General features: G+C 43.9%; 1 protein-coding gene across 2 annotated transcripts in view; it reads left to right on the plus strand.

Annotated features, from left to right (window-relative positions):
* The window catches only part of SUCLG1 (succinate-CoA ligase alpha subunit), a 31868-nt gene extending 20912 nt beyond the window's left edge, over positions 1–10956 (plus strand). For both annotated transcript variants that reach the window (XM_024194728.3, XM_024194729.3), the window contains 4 exons: positions 4951–5034; positions 6922–7073; positions 7663–7851; positions 10547–10956. In XM_024194728.3, coding sequence (XP_024050496.1) covers positions 4951–5034; positions 6922–7073; positions 7663–7851; positions 10547–10573 — 452 coding nt within the window. In that variant the 3' untranslated portion in view covers positions 10574–10956. The remainder of the gene's footprint in view (positions 1–4950; positions 5035–6921; positions 7074–7662; positions 7852–10546) is intronic.
* Positions 10957–17157: the final 6201 nt, after the last annotated feature.

A 17157-nucleotide genomic window follows, 5' to 3' on the forward strand; every position in this document is an offset into this window, starting at 1 on the left:
ACCCCCCCCCCCCGTCTCTTGACTGCCCCCTCCAGAACCTCCTTGCCCCTTCTCCGACCCCCTGGCCCCCTTACCCTGCCACTCGTCCCGGCACGCTGGGCAGCGGGAGGAGGAGCGGGGGAGGAGCTCCAGACTGCCGGAGGCGATCTGCGAATGCAGGGAGGGAGGGAAGGAGGAAGTGATCTCAGCTGCAGGGGAGAGGAGGAGGGGCTCTCTCTGGCTGTTGGAGCCCCATGTAAGTGGCACCATCCGGCCGGCTGCCCTGTTAGCCGCGCGCACTCTGCATGTTGGGGGGGGGGAGTCCAGACACTTACAAATTCCCCCCGGACGCTATTTTTAGGTCAAAAAGCCGGACATGTCCGGGGGAATCCGGAAGAATGGTAACCCTATGCTGAGTCAAAACCAGAAGGAGAGGAGTGTGCTAGCTAAGCTTCAAAACTCTTGCGTTTAGTGTCACTGCAGTGCAGATTCGAAGGTGAAAGCAGAAGCTGGATGCAGTAGTATTAGCATTCAGGTCACGCCTCTGGTTTCAAAAGTAGCCATAAACTTGAAATTGAAAAATCAAAGACGAATGCAGTTATACCCTTTGTAGATACATTCTTTTAATAGTCATAAAGCATTGGTTTAATGGTATCATCTCAAGTTGTCTTGTATTCCCTTCTGAATCAAATCTCTTCTAAATGTCTGCAAGAGATGTCAGATACTCATAAAATGTTTGAAAGAGAGAGAATCCAGGGCAAGGCCCATGAAGTACTTAATCTTTTTGCATCTGAATTGTCCACCCCCAGTGGAAGTACAGCCAGCAGTGTTCTAAGAATCCCGTGAGTGCAAATGTGAGCTTTATGGCACCTTTGCACCCTTCTCCCTGACTCCTTTTGTGCTATGTGCTTCTTGGGTCTTTTTCATCCCATTTCTCTCCCCCCCCCCCATTTCTGAAGGATTTTTGGACCCTTCATAGTAATATATTTTAGTAATACTCTAAAGAAATATAGACTACAGTAAAAAAGTAGCCTGTTTTCTGCTGTTTAATCTCCAGCTGTTTAAAGGATATTTGATCTCAATTTAAAAAAAAAATTACCTTATTCTCATGGACTGAGCAAAACTCTTCACCATCCAACAACAGAATTAGGCTTGAAAGAACTAGATTTAAATTAGTACATAGAATCATAGGACTGGAAGGGACCTCAAGAGGTCATCTAGGCCAGTCCCCTGCATTTATGGCAGGACTAAGTATTATCTACCATCCCTGACAGATGTTTGTCTAACCTGCCCTTAAAAAAAATCTCCAATGATGGAGATTCCACAACCTCCCTAGGCAACTTATTCCAGTACATAACCACCCTGACAGTTTCAAAGTTTTTTTTTCCTAATGTCCAACCTAAACTATCCTTGCTGCAATTTAAGCCCATTGCTTCTTGATCTGTCCTCAGAGGTTCAGAGAACAATATTTCTTCAAGCGCTTGCTCATGTCCATTCCGTATTAGGTGTGTGTGCTCCCCACGTGCACCGCTGCCAGACATTTTTCCCTCAGTGGTATCCGGGTATCCGTAGGGGACTAGCTCTGGCACCCTCTGAAGTGGAACACATATGGCACAGTATAAGGGGCGCTGCCGGCTCCCCCCACCCTCAGTTCCTTATTGCTACCAGACGCTGGAGCTGCTGCTTCGGCTAGCCTTTTCACTTTGTTTAGTGTTACGAACTCTTTCTTGTAAAATAGTTGTACATAGTTAAATTATCCCTTAGTGTCTTAGTGTTAGTGTGTTTAACTTGGTTAGTCCTGAACAGGACTTGGCCTAGGGACGGGTCATGCTTTAATCCCTGCAACCACTGCAAAAAAACCTATGCCTATCAGCGATCCACGTAACAGTTGTTGAAGGTGTGTAGGCGAGTCGCATATAAGCAACAAGTGCTGTAACTGCAAGTCCTTCAAGCCTTGGACCAAGAAGGAGTGAGACATCCGTGTCAAAGCTCTCCTTACGGAGTCCGCTCCAACGCCGGCACTGGAGTAGTTGAGGTCCGACTCTGCCCCGAGCACCGCAGCGTCGATGCGGAGCGCCCCACGGGTGCCGTCGACTGACTGTCACCAATCCCCTTCCCCGGCATCGGCCAAGCGACAAAAGAAGACCAGGAGAGGAAGATCTACATCCCGCAAGGGGAAGGAGAGGGGAGGAGGGCAGGTGGGCACCTCCCAACTGGGAGTCGGGCCCCAGCTCTGGTCGAGCGGTCCAGCCCATCCCGATCCATGTCTGCCACGCTGGACAGTGACGCGGGCCTTCGTCAGCTAGAGGTCCCGTCAATGCCCAAGACCCTGCAGGCAGTGCAGGATATCCTGGCACTACCGGTGCTGCCCACACCAGCTACAACGGTACCCCAGTCTAAGGGTAAACCCTCCTCGGGTTCTTTTTATAGGTCCCCGTCTCAGCAGCACCATTCCCTATCTCTGGGGACGTCCTGCCTGCACGGAGCCACCAGGCCTCGAAGGCAGAGAGGCAGGCTCGGTGAAGCTTTGGCCATTCTCTGGCCTCAGGGCACTGCCCACAGGGCTTGAGACACTCCTCATCGATGACCTGGCAAAGGCCTGTAGAGGTACACCCTTCCTGGCATCAACAGCACCGAGACCAGACCAGCGCTTCACCCATTGCTCGGCACCGGTCGCGGGCCCGAGACAGTCGATCCCAGGAGCAGAGTCACCCGTCGTCAGCTTGCCAGTATGTATCACCGTGACATGGATCCCCTTGGTTGGGAGGAAGGTCTTTGGGGTGGCTGACCCGCTTCAGCTCCCAGTCTTGCTCTAGATCCCAGTACTGATTGAACAGCGTAAGGCGTAGATCGCCGGAACGCCATTGCCGATCTGCCAAACACTGCTGGTCTCAGAGGACCTGCAGAAGGGACTAATCCTGAGCGGAGAGCTCCCCATCGAGGCTCAACGATAGGCACCTCAGCGAACGGGGTCGCCGGGTCGCCAGGCCACTCGCTCGGGGTCGCCTGAGAGCAACCACGCAGGCTCGGTTTCCAGCACCGGGCAGGAGTCTTTGCTGGCGGGCCAAAACCCGGCACCGGTGGTTCCCTCGATGTCGGCGGTACTGCCAACTACTCCATGGCCCCAGGGCCAGTGGCCGGCTGCCTGGTACCTGTGGAACCCATGGGGCTTTACCCAGCCTTCACAAGGGCTCAGGTTGGTAGCGGGGGCCTCGGACAAACCATCGGCTTCAGTATCCCGACCTCCCCCCGAGCCAGCTGTTCCTGAAGAGAGAACTCCTCAGGCTCATGTGGATCCCAGGGATCAGCCAGTTGGACCACCAATGGACGCATCAGACCCAGTGGCACCAGATTCTTCCTCCTCGTCTTCGCCTGATGAGGCAATTGCGGGCCCTCCTCACCCAGTTCTTCAGGATGATACTAAGGCTCATCAGGAACTGTTGAAAAGAGTTGCCTCTAACCTGGCGCTCCAGGCTGAGAAGCTAGAGGAACTATCAGACTCCCTATTTGATATCTGCTGCTCAACGGCACCGGCCAGGGTGGCTCTCCAGATTGTCCATCTTTCCTGAAATGTTGCGCCCAGAACTGAACACAGTACTCCATTTGAGGCTTATTCAGACCCAGGGACCCTATAGCCGGCGGCCACGTGCTGCCGCTCCTCCAACTCCCATCACCTATTTCCCTGGGCCACTTCCCCACAGTCCTAGCACCTTCCCAGCCCTTTGTGTCAGAGGCCTCAGTCTGGCAGTCCTCAGGCTGGAGCTGCCTATTGCTCCTCTGACCCTGCCCAGCACTGCTGTATCTAAAGTACTCCTCTAAGGCAGCCAGTCGTTCTTCCTTGCACTCCAGGGAGAGACTGCCTCTGCTCTGTTGAGCAGCCCTTCTTATATGGCCGTCCTGGCCCTGATTGGCTGCTCCAACAAACTTTCCCCTGACCGGCTCTTTACAAGCCCTCCTCCCCAATCTCCTGAGGGCTGCTTTAATCCTCCATCTACCTGTGTGGGGCAGCTGCCCCACCACAGACACGTTTTGACAACCCAGTTTTGGGTCATGTAGTGTGGGAAGCCCTGGCAGGTTAGGTCTTGAAGTTGGGGGTTCATGTCCTGACTCCGGGAGGAGGCTGCAGCCCACCCCACACTCACCTCAAAGCAGCTGCTCCTGTGGCTTCAGTCCTGCGAGACTAGCCGGGCTTGGCTTGGCTTCCCACAGTGATCGCAGTGGTGCTCAGGTTTGGCCCAGCTGCCCCTCTGTCATAATGACTGGATGGGACCAGGCACACGAAGTTTGAGTGACTGGCACTGCAACCTCATGCACCAAGGCGCAATACCACTCCACAAATTTGGTCCAGCTGTCCCTCCATCAAGGGGCCTGGGCCAAACTTGAATGACACTACTGCCCCAATGGTTGCAATCCCCAGAGCAGGGAACCAAGACGAGCCAGTCTTGCTGGGCAGGAGTTGCAGGAGCCGCCACTGTGGTGTACACAATGTACTTATGTAGTACTTATTTTGTTACCCACAATATAGAATATACCGATTAAGAAATACTTAGTAAGCCAGATTTTTTGTATTAAAACTTATTTACTGGGTCATGACAGGCCATCAAAATTTACAAATGGGTCCTGAGCCTAAAAAGGTTGAGAACCACTGTCAGTTTGCTTTTGTAACTGGCTCCATGTGTAAAACTCTACTGTGAGGAGTGCTGTTTTGGCCAATGCTACTGGTTTGTTGGACAACTTTAGATAACTCCCAACTGAGTGGCAGGAAAGCCAATCAGAAAGCAAGAGGGGAGGACAAATCTAATCTTAAATACTGTATAGTATGAATCTTCATGTGTATGCAAGTATATCTGGGAAGTATTGAATATTCCCTGTAATCTTCTAAAGTTATATCCCTGATCATGTGTACTAATGCATATCTGGAAACCAGCTAATTACATACAATACTATCAACCTTGTCTTCTTCCTTTTAAGGTATTGTGTCAAGGTCTGGCACCCTGACGTATGAAGCTGTACATCAGACGACGCAAGTTGGATTGGGACAGTCCTTCTGTGTTGGTGGGTTTCTTCCACCAAACCTCTTCTGTTAAAGACAGACAGGCCCAGTCAGTGTGTAAGAACCACAACACATTAGATTGTAGAAACTATTGAAAAATATTGAATGCCTTTTAATTTTGGTTAGAAATGTTACACCTTTTCAACCAACCTAACTCAGGCACTTTTCATCAATAACGATGCAGCAGAATATAACAAGCCTTTTCTGTTAACTAACTCTTATGTTCTGAGTTCATCAAAAGCCTGACCAAAGCAGTCTTGCATGGAAAACTGCCAATAGGCAGGAACCTACTGTGGTTTTATTTCTATTTTAAGGCACAACATAGAAAATGTAGCTTCTTATCTTAGTAAACTTCTTGGGCCAAATTTTCTATTGGTGTAAAAAGTTTCACCCATTTACACTATTGGAGAATGTGGGCACATATTTGTTATTTTCACGTGTTCATGGAATAAAAATCAAGATCTGGCGCTTAGCCATAGAAACTGTTTTGAGAGAGCAGAGTTGCTTTGAGTATTTTGTTTTTTAAATGATGCAGCCCTTAGGGTATGTCTACCTTTGAACTTCTAGGTGCGATACCCGCACTAGGTCTGCTTGAGCTAATGCCTAAAAATAGCAGTGTGTCCATGGCGGCTCGGGCTAACTAGAATACATACGCAGGGGCTCGGATGGGTTTGTACTTGGGGTGGCTGGCCCAAGATGCCACAGCAGCCACATTGCTATTTTTAGGTACTAGCTTGAGGAGAGAAAATGTGGGGATCACATCTGACAGCTCAAATGTAGATATACATTTAGTTAGCCTTTAGATTGAACTATCTTTCAGTGTTTAAAATTAGTACATTCAACACTTCCTGCCTGCTAGTGGCAGATTATCCTGGTCATCTCTGGCTTGGAAGTACAGTGTAGGAACAAAGGTGGTAAAGACAGGTTTTCTTTGGGCTGGAAATGTCGGATTGACTGCCTGAAATTCTTTTGTCCACGAACTCTGTACAGCACAGACAGGCATCCTCACACTGACAGTTCTGAGCATGTTCCTTAAACCTGACTACGGGTGAACGTGAGTTGTCACGTCCATTATATTCTTATTTGTTTTGCAAAGACTGGCACACAAAGATGCATGTTGACCTAAAATTTTAAAAAGCTCTGACTTATGTGTATTGAGTTTCCAGACTTGGTGAGCTCTTCATTTTAGGCTATTTTCACTGCCCAAAAAAGATGTTGTTGTTTTTTTTTTTTTTTATAGTGAGATTATTAATGCAAGTCAGTTATCTTGCCATAAAATCCGACAAGGGAGTTTTTATGTTGCTTGGTGAGTTAACTATGCCCTCCGCCTTAGGCTCACCTCGCCTAGCTGCATTGAGGTAAAAATTACCTGTGCCTTGTCTCCACTTGGATTGGACAGTGAATTAACTGGCATTAGTCATCCATCGCACTATAAAACACCTTTCTTGGCAGTGAAGACATAGCCTTATTTTAGTGTTTGAAATACTTGCCACTACGTGTTTGGTTGTTGGGTTTTTTAAAACTGTACTTTGACTTGCTTGGGATTGAAAGGATCCCAGCTCTACCACAGGCATCTTGTATGACCTTGGGCAAGTCATTTAATCTGCCTATGCCTCAGTTTTCCATCTGTAAAATGAGATTAATAATCTCTTCTCCTCCCCCCGCCCCCAACTCTGTGCACTTTTTATCTATTCAGATTATAAGAATTTGAGGCAGTGATTGTCTAGTACTATGTATACAGTGTCTTGCAGAGAGGGGCCAGATCTTGATTGGGGGACGCTAAGTGCCAGTGTAATACAAATAATAATAATAATAGACTGAAATTAAATTTGTTTGTCTTGGTTGTTCATGTTCACATTTACTCATGTTTGTGTTTTAATTCCTTTCAGGGATTGGAGGAGATCCCTTCAATGGAACTAATTTTATTGACTGTCTTGATGTCTTCCTGAAGGATCCCCAAACAGAGGGGATAATATTGATTGGTGAGATTGGAGGCAATGCTGAAGAAGATGCAGCAGCGTTCTTGAAGGAAAATAATTCCGTAAGTTTAAGAGAATGTGCCATTCATTCCAAAAGACCCCATGAAATGTGCACCTTGTTTTAAGCATTTACTGCTGTAGAGAAACTTGTCTAGTTCTCAATTAATAAAAAGCCATTACTAGAAAGTGTGGAAAATGCAGTTAAAGCCAGTTAAAGATAGGGTTTAAAGACACTCTTGAGAATAACTTTAGATCACAATTCTGCAGTGCTGTCTGCTAGAAGAAGAGCCTTTGGGTAGCTCAAAGCTTATCTCGGTCCAATAAAAGTTGTTACCTCCTACACCTTGTCTCTCGAATATCTTGGGACCAAGTTGGCTACAACAACGCAGCTTATATTTTAATTGTTTTGTGACCCATATATGGCTGCTCTGTAGAAGAACTGTTTTATATTCATGACTGCTCTTTACATACACACTTGTTCTGAGAGAAGCCATTCTAAGTATCCTAGGCCAGTGCTTTCGTATCCCTTACCTGCAGGGTTTTCCTAGTTTAGATGTCTAGTTCTTGCCTTCCCCCCTGCTACCCTCTTGAGCACTTGGCCGGAAGCAGTCCATCTCTTTCATGTTAACAGTGTCTCTTCTTTCACCACAGAGTCCAAATGCCAAGCCTGTAGTGTCATTCATAGCTGGTCTGACTGCTCCTCCTGGCAGAAGAATGGGTCATGCTGGGGCAATCATTGCTGGGGGAAAAGGTGGCGCTAAAGAGAAAATTGCTGCTCTTCAAAATGCTGGCGTTGTTGTCAGTATGTCTCCTGCTCAGCTGGGTAGCACTATACACAAGGTTAGTTACATGGATGTCATAAGTGCTTTGAAATGATGGCATTTAGCCAGCGTAACCAGAACAACAGACATTTGAAAACTGCCTTTTGCTTTTGTGTCAGTTTTGCTTCTTCCCAGTGAACAGTTATAATACACTGTTTCCTCATTTAAGTCTATTTAAAACTGCATCTCGGCATGTAGTGGCTCTGCTGAACAAAAAAAGCCATTAAATAACAGTTGCAGCTGAGTTTTTATTCACACAAGCAGCTTTATGGGTCATGTTCTCCTTTGTCAAAGCCATGTGGCAAAATTCAGAGAATTATATTTGGCTCAGTAACAGACTAACACCACTTTTATTTTACAGCAGCTAAACATCATCTGAACCTAAATTGATTCTAGATCAGAAAACACCCTTTGTTTTTTACATTACAAATACTAGGTAACTTTGTAACAGTGCATGGACTATCTTCTCTTTTTCCACAGCTGTCTATTGATGTCATTTTAAGAAAATTATTTTAACTTTTTAAAAATAAAAAAAGGGCTAATTCATATCCCTGGGCACATGCTTGCAATTCATAACAATCATGTACCTCATACAGAAGTTTAACTCCTTCCTGATTTCTCCTGCATAGATCTACAAAGGTCTTAGGCATTGCAACACTCAGCAAATTGCAATGCTGAACTTCTAAGCACCTTGTCCTCTGGTGGAATCCACAGCCCTGAGTTAGAGCCTAGGTTCTCTGTACATCTCATGGGGAGAGTTAGGAGCCTACAGATGGGATCCACAAAAGCCAACACACTCAACATTGGAGCTGCCTAAGCTAGCCAGTTGGAAATGTTGAGAAGAGGGGCAGGGATTTCCCCTAACCACTGGACTATGGGGTATTCTGGTGTTGGAGACTCGTTCTTACCTGTTGAAGTTGTTCCTTTGGGTATAAATTAAATATTCATTTGTCCAGAGAGAATGAGTGATTCTATTGACTGATGGTTTGGGCACTCACCTGAGATGGGAGCCCCAAGCTGGAATGCCTTCTCCACATCAGGCAGACTGGGCAACGGAACTTAGATCTCCCAGATGAGTACTCTAACCACAAGGCTGAAAATTACAAGGGAGCGCCCTCCCTCCCCGCCCCCCCCGACTGTTTTAGGTATGCTCAGACGCACCTATTGGTTTGGGCCTTGCAGGTGAGATAGGTGGGGGAATGCCTATTTTGATGTTCCTTCCCCCGGGGGTGTAGGTATGAAACAGGGCTCTAGACTGATGTGGCTGTGCGCATGCTCACTGGCAGAAAAGTAGGATGCCTACGGAACTTGAATGGTGGAAGTTTAGATGCTTAGGGACTTTAGGTGTCTCCAGCATTAGGTGACAGCTGAGCAGGGGTTTTGAGGATCTCTGTGCTGCCCACAGCTGCAGGTAGGCGCCTAAGGCCTTTTTGTGGATCTAGCCCTAATTTTTTCCAAAGTATACACAGTCACTTAACATTTATTTTAACTATCTTTGCTTTTCTTTCGGGATAACTGCCACAGCAAGATATTTAGAAAATTTGCACTTTTTCTGCTGTATTTCTGCATACTTCACAATGGAGGTCTTAACTAAAGCTGGGTGAAACTTCTTCAGCAAATAGGAAATTCACCAAAAAATGCATTTTTTTCAGTTCAGCAAAACTAATCACAAATTCAAAGGGGTTTCAGCTTGGAAAAGTTTATTTTTTCAAAAAGTTGAAACAGTTCATTTTGACCATTTTGAAATTTAGCTAAAGAGTTCAGTTTTAGTTCCAAACAGATTTTTTTTTGGATGTTTTTAGTTCAGCCTCTGGACTGAAAAATCAATTATTAGTCTTAACCATTTCTAGTCAATTCTTTAAAGAGCTGAAATGCAAACTGCTGTGCTTATGCAGCACCGTTATAAGAATTCACTGAAAGAATGTTAGACCACAGCTGGGGACAACAGGAGTGCCCTGACAACATCCTATTTAGATGAGGCTGATGAGTTAATGTGTTACAGGTTCCTCACAGCGGGGTTTTTTTGTTTGTTTTTGTTTTCTTTTCCCCTCCTCTCGTGCATCTGCCATGGGCTCTTTTGGGGGTATGAGATGGGGAGAGATATTTTCCTCCTCCTCTCCTGTGGAATCTACTATCTCCCCATTTTAACTTGGTACTAAAACTTCCCTGTTGGTGTATCAGGCTTCTGATTGAAAATTGAGGCATGTTGTCCATCTCGCTAGCAGGTGGAGGGGAGGGTTGGCCAGGAAATCAGTTTAATGACTGTGAGAAGTGGATATATAGTTTGCTGTTACCATCTTTTTCCAAAATTTGGCAGCAAAATTCTGCCATGTCTTTAATTCCAAAAATCAGCTTCACTTGAGATAAAGGCAGGAGTGGAGATTTTTATATATATAAATAATGGCATGGGCAGATGCATTTAATAATAAAAGGAAGATGTAAGACTGTCAGTATTTTCACTGTGCTATATCCTGTTTAAGAACGTGTCAACAAAAAACAAGTTGCAATGTGAAAATGAAGTTATGAGTGACTCTGTATATGGGAAATTTTAAACAGACCCAAATAAGGGTGATTTGGAATAGCATTTCTTCTAAGTGCTCTCATTCTGGTGTAGTTTGCCTGTGTTTTTAAAAGGATACTGAAACTGACAGCTTTTTGGCAAACTCTCTTGTCACAACTGTAATATGTCTCCTTTTTTTTTTCTCTCTCTGAAGGAGTTTGAGAAGAGGAAACTGCTGTAAAACCCCTGGAACATTGTCACAGAAAAGTCAAGACAGCACCTTGCCTCTATATATCTGTCGTCCACTAATCTTCAGCTGCCTGAATGTGACTGATACTTGGTTTCAATTTGACTTTAAAGCCATAAACTTTATTTCAATGTCTCCTGCTCAGAAATGGTCACCTGATTGTACATCATAGCAAATTAATAAATCTACCACTAAATTTGATTTTTGAATTCCTGAAGCTCAGTGATTTTTTTATTTTATTTTTTTTTCTCATTGCAAGACAGCATTTTTTACTTTTAGGAAGAAGAAAAAAAAAACAGCACAACCCTATCTGGAAGCATTTGAGCGCATTTTTATAGCTTGAGATTTACATACGCATTGCACTCTGAGTTAACGTAGCTTGTACAAAGATGCATTGAGTGGGGTAAGTTACCCACTTTGCAAGCACACACATTTTAAAAACCAAGCAGTCTTACTTGCTCATTACTGACTAGTAAATAGTTTATCTGAGCTTTAGGCAAAAGTTGATGCCATCCCCTGAATTACTGCTCTTGGATCCACAGGGTGTTTCCTGCTGATCCTTGCAGCTGGATATGTTGATATACGTCCAATTGTATTGTTCAGAGCTGCTGAACTATACAGAGCGTAGCCCCACATTAGTGAGGGGCTTGTTATTTTGTGTAACTTCTGGGGAAGGCTTCAGAGTGTTTGTCTTCCTTTTAATGACAAGGATTACACTTGTCCAGAGTGGAGCCAGTGCCCCATAAACGCTTTAATTGATATTTCAGAGTTATATTTATGTTCACAAGAGTTTAAATCATAGTTTCCCATGAAAATGCATATTCATACTGTGTGTAACTTGGAAATCAAATTCTTTCTGCTTATATTACCTTAACTTTTCTTCTTTTAACCTTAGACAGATGGTCCTTTGCTTTGAATGTTTTGAAATACTGATAATGTTAGGACTTGCTGCAGTAAAAAAAAAAAAAAATTCTGAAAACAAACTTGCCGGGGTATATTTCTTGTAAACGATTCACTAGTGCTACATGCGAAGGTCCTATCTTACTATAGGAATAGAGCAAATTGAGTGCCTGTAAATGAGTATTACAAGTCATAATCAGAACTGACGGCATTTAGGATTGCTTTCATTATAAACAAATAAAATCAGCTAGGGAAACCAAAATTAGCTTCTTATGTAACATTTCTTGAAGGAAAAATGCTATGTCATAACAATTCTATTCCAAAACCTCATGACCTTATTACTTAAAGCTGTAGTTGTGGTTTTCAGCAGTACACTCTGCAGTTTGTCTTGCTGCTCCATGGTCAGTGGTGAACAGGTTTTCTAATGCCGCTGTTTCAGGTCTAGAAAACCTCAGTTCTGAAGCACTGGAAACATACTCTGCCAATATCGCCCTGGTATTTACAAAGTGGGCTGTTAATTAGGTAGAAATACAATATCCATCTCAGATTAGTTTACAAAAGTAACTTGTCCTAAGACTGTCACTGGATGGTTGAAGGTGGTATGAGTCGGATAAATAGCACATTTGCACAAGTCTTTGACGAGGTTTCTCAAGGCTCTTAAGCAAAGTAGGCAGTCATGGGATAAGAGGGAAGGTCCTCTTATGGATCAGTCACTGGTTAAAAGACGAAACAAAGGGTAGGAATAAATGGTCAGTTTTCACAGTGGAGAGAGGTAAATAGCTGTGGGACCGGTGCTGTTCAACATATTCATAAATAATCTGGGGAAAAAAGAGTAAACAGTGAGGTGGCATAGTTTACGGACAATACAAAATTACTCAGAATCGTCAAGTCCAAAGCAGACTGTGAAGAGTTACTGGGTGACTGGGCAGCAAAATGGCAGATGAATTTAAAGATTGATAAATCCAAAGTAATTTACATTGGAATACACAATCCTGACTATCCATATAAAATGATGGGATCTAAATTGGCTGTTATCACTCAAAGATCTCAGAGTCATTGTGGATAGTTCTCTGAAACCATGTGTTCCAGGTGCAGCGGCAGACAAAAACTAACAGAATATTAGTAACCATTAGGAAAGAGAGATAAGACAGACAGTATCATAATGCCACTCTATAAGTCCATGAAATGACCACACCTTCAATACCACATGCAGTTCTGGTCACCCCATCTCAACAACAACAACAACAACAACAACAAAACTTAAAAGTGGAAGAAGTACACAGAAGGGCAACAAAAATGAGGAGAGATAAAAAGACTGGGTCTGTTCAGCTTAAGAAAGAGATGAGTAAGGCGGATATAATAGAGGTCTATAAAATCTTGAATAGTGTAAAGAAAGTGAATAAGGAAGTGTTATTTACCCCATCATGTAACACAAGAACCAGGGATCACCCAGTGAAAATAGCAGGTATAATAAACGATGTAATAAAGTTCTTCACACAACAAACAGTTAACTCGTGGAGCTTGTTGCCATGAGATGTGAAAATCCAAGGTATAGCTAGGTTTAAAAAAAGAACTGGATAATTTCACGGAGGATATGTTCATCAATGGCTCTTAGCTAAGATAGTCAGGGACACAACCCCATGCTCTGGGTGTTCCTAAACCTCTGACTGCCAGAAGCTGGGACTGAACAACAGACAAATTGTCCTGTTCGGTTCATTCCCTCTGACACAGCTGGCACTGGCCACAGTCAGAAGACAGGATACGAGGCTAGATGGACAATTGAACTGATCCAGTAGGGCTGTTCTTATGTTAGACTTTATAACAGTAATTTCTTAATTATTCTTGCTAATATGCTGAGTTTGCAACCGATGCATGGTTTAATCTGGAACATTTGCTGAATAGGAGAGAAATTACAGCTATAAAGTTTCATTTATGAGAATGTATGCCTGCCCTTAACCTATAAGCTGAGATGGCTTTGAGACCACTGTACCAGTGACCCCCTATTAATAGTTGAGTTGCCTTCAGTGGTGTGCTAGTGCTTCCCCAGGGGCAATTCTCAGCAGGCAACTACCGCTCAGCTTGCATGAACTTCCACGCCATTAGAAATATGACATGCAACGTCCCAGCCCACCTTCAATGTAATAAGCTGTCTATTGGAGACTGATTCACTAAAGCCTTTTCAGGGGCACAGGCTACCATAAAACTAATGGCAGTTATCCCGTGACGGAATGCAACCTCTACTTCTGAAAAGGGGTGTTTTGTTTTTAGATTGCATGTGACCCTGCTTTAACCATTACAACACTTCACCACCTGATACTCACTAGCTAGCCAGCCAGCCAGGGCCGACTCCAGGCACCAGCTAAAGAAGCAGGTTCTTGGGGCAGCAGTGCATCCGCTATTGGGGCGGCACGTCCGGGTCTTCAGCAGGAATTCGGCAGCGGGGCCCTTAGTCCCTCTCTTCCTCTTTGAGCTGCCGCCGAAGAGGAAGAGAGGGAGTGAAGGACCTGCCGCCGAAGAATGGAGCAGCGCCCTTGAGCTGCTGCCGAAGTGCGGCCAGTCGGCGCTTTTTTTTTTTTTGTGTCGCTTGGGGCGGATGAAAACTTGGAGCTGGCCCTTCAGCCAACTAGCTGTTCTCCTAAATAGGACAGCCTCTGCTAGCCTAGAACTCTGCAACACTTACAGACGTGGGTGAAGTATATCCTTACCTTGATATAAAGCTTAATTTGTGCAACTGCCTCTGAAGTAAGAGTATAACTCTGTTAACAAATGTAAGTTGTCAGCTCCTGCTGCTGTTACATTGCCTATGGAAATGTATTTCTTTTTAAATTGCTTCAAGACCGTGGTGCGTTAATGTTTCATGTGCTTGTGAATAAATACTTTAAAAGGCTGGAATGGGAACATTAGTCCTTCCCTGCTCCCTCCCCAAAAGACGAATACCTTCTACCATTAAGTCTTATTACAGTTTTAGTTCACTGATCTTCCATTTCCCTGTAACTTAATTCTTGCTGATGGAAAAAGAAAGAGTGCCTGCGTGTAATGACAAGCTAACTCTCAAGACTGACTAATGTAATCCTTTTCCAAGAGGTCAATCCTCCTAAATTTTAAGGGCCTGATTTTAGTTGTCTATTGCTTTTGTTCAGGCTGTATAAGAGACTCATGCCTCCTAAGGAGGAGCAATAGCAGATGCTTCATTTTAGGTTAATGTAAGAAAGTTTAGCATAGAACAACTTTTGCTATATATTTAAAAAATGGCCATAGGTCTATTCTACGTTCCCTTTCATTGATCGCTGGGTCTGCCCTTGGACACTATGAGCCTGTCTTCTCGCTAACACAGGTGTATGTCCATTGACTTCAATGGAGTTATTCCTGATTTATACTGTTGTGAAGAGAGTACTGGGCCCAGTGAGTGAATACTATGTATATACAAATCGGTGTATTGATTGGCCTGGCAGTCTACACAATAATTCTAAAAATCATCTTTTTTAGTGTGTATTCTATGTGATTTCTAAGGGTCAGCCATTTGCTTCCTTATGGAATGTTAGGGATATGACTATTTTTGCCTAGTCTCCCTACCTGGAAACTTACCTTCTGTATTTAAAAGATGTTATGAATTAAAGACTCTATTAAGTTCAATAAAATGAATTTCCAGGAATGTGGGCTAATAAACACTAATGCCATCAACCTCCATAAAATGGGTTCATTTGAAAGTGGAATTTAATGACATCAGAGCATTTAAAACATAAATCTATAGGACTTTCAAAACACATTTTTCACCTGGAATTCAGGTCATATACATTTACTGTACTGGTGTTGAAAAAGCCTTGGTGGATCTTTGACTAAGGTCACTTGCTTCTGCTGTAATGTCTGCAAGATATCGGTCAGCACCTGATGGCCTCATCGGAGGCAAAAAACCTCAAACCTTCTAAGCGGTTTGGAATTATGAAGTTGTGTGTGTAGCTACTGAATATAACCATGTGCTCTTCTTACTTTTACCCTTGTCCTCCCCTGCCATTCCCACCTATTGTCCATTACTTGTCATGCCTTGTATTAAACTGAAATGTAAGTTCTTCATGACAGGTCTGTGTCTTCCTATGCTTTTGTACAGCACCTATCACAGTGGGGCCCCAATCCTGACTGGTGACTTTAGATGCTCCCTTCATATCAATAAATAACACAGGCATGTTGACTCCTCACACCAGCTAGTTTGCAGTTGCCCAAAGCAACAGTGTGATGATGCTCATCACAATTCAGTTTAACATCTTACAAAATGAAAAGTCCCGTCACTTTTGGTTTACTCTCTATCTATTTTGGCCACTGCCCTTCCAGCCCGCTTATAAAGATGGGACCCCAAACTCAGGGCTGCCCAGAGGATTCAGAGGGCCTGGGGCAAAGCAATTTCGTGGGCCCTTTCCATTAAAAAAAAGTTGCAATACTATAGAATACTATATTCTCATGGGGGCCCCTGTGGGGCCTGGGGCAAATTGCTCCACTTGCCCCGCCCCCCCCTGGTGGCCCTGCCCAAACTGTGTTTTAATGTCCATACTGCCAAATATGAAACAACATAACCAGACAAATGAACAGACATTTATTTTCTGAATGGCTCATGACATTGCAGCTGGGCTGCAGTCTGTACATTTACTGCAGTTTCACTGTAACGAGATGTTTTAAAAGACCCTTAATGATGTAGCTGCAGAGGCCAGAGGTCATCGTGAGAGACTGTGGCAGTTCTCAACAAGAATGGGTGATACATTTGGTTCAGCAATGCCATAGGGTGTAGGGAGTATTCTTTCCATCTTGTTAATTTGGATATTTTTTGGGAGGGGATTCTATAAACAGAGGCTTATTTCCTTTGCCCTTTCTAATCACACAACTAGTGCATGAGCACAGGCCAGTGTTTTCAAAAGTGGCTTCTGATTTTGGATTCTCAGCGTATAACATTTTATAGATTTCAAAGCCAGAAAGGACCATTGTGGTAATCTATTCTAATCTGTATAACTCAGCCTAGAGAACTTCTCCAAAATAATTTCTAGAGCACATTTTTTTTTTTTTTAGAAAAAACATCCGATCTTGATTTAAAAATTGCCAGTGATGGAGCATCCACCAGTGTCCCTGGGAAATTGTTCCAATGGTTAATTATTCTCACTGTTAAAAATTTGCACCTTATTCCCAGTTTTATCTTGGGCTGAGTATCCCACTGTTGCTGTTGATTTCATTAGAAGCTACAGGTGCGCAGCACCTCTGAAAGACAGGCCAAAGGTTTTGCAAGTTGCAGACCAAAACTGAGGACACCAAAATCAGAGCACTTTTGAGAATTTTGGCCTGTCTTTCTACCATGAGACCTTCAAGGGTCAACTTCACAGATGACCTGATTCAACTGACATCAACGGGTGCCATTCCACATATTTCAATGGGCTTTTGGTCAGGCCTACGAGCCTCCTTGGACTCAGCCTTTACCCTTCCATGAACCCTCAACTTTTGGATGTGTGTTACCTCCTGTAAATTAGCCATCACTAGAGCTAACTGACAAGTTGCATCAAAACTTTTTAATAGAAAACTGGGTTTTTAACTAAACACATTTTCACAGAAAGTGTCTGCTTTCTGTGGGAAATGTTTGATTGCTGTAACCAGGAATGCATGAAATTGAAATATTTCAATCTGAAAATGCTACTGTAGTGTCT

This window comes from Terrapene carolina, unplaced genomic scaffold (assembly GCF_002925995.2).
Source record: "Terrapene carolina triunguis isolate 2854851 unplaced genomic scaffold, T_m_triunguis-2.0 Scaffold66, whole genome shotgun sequence".
Lineage (NCBI taxonomy): Eukaryota > Metazoa > Chordata > Testudines > Emydidae > Terrapene > Terrapene triunguis.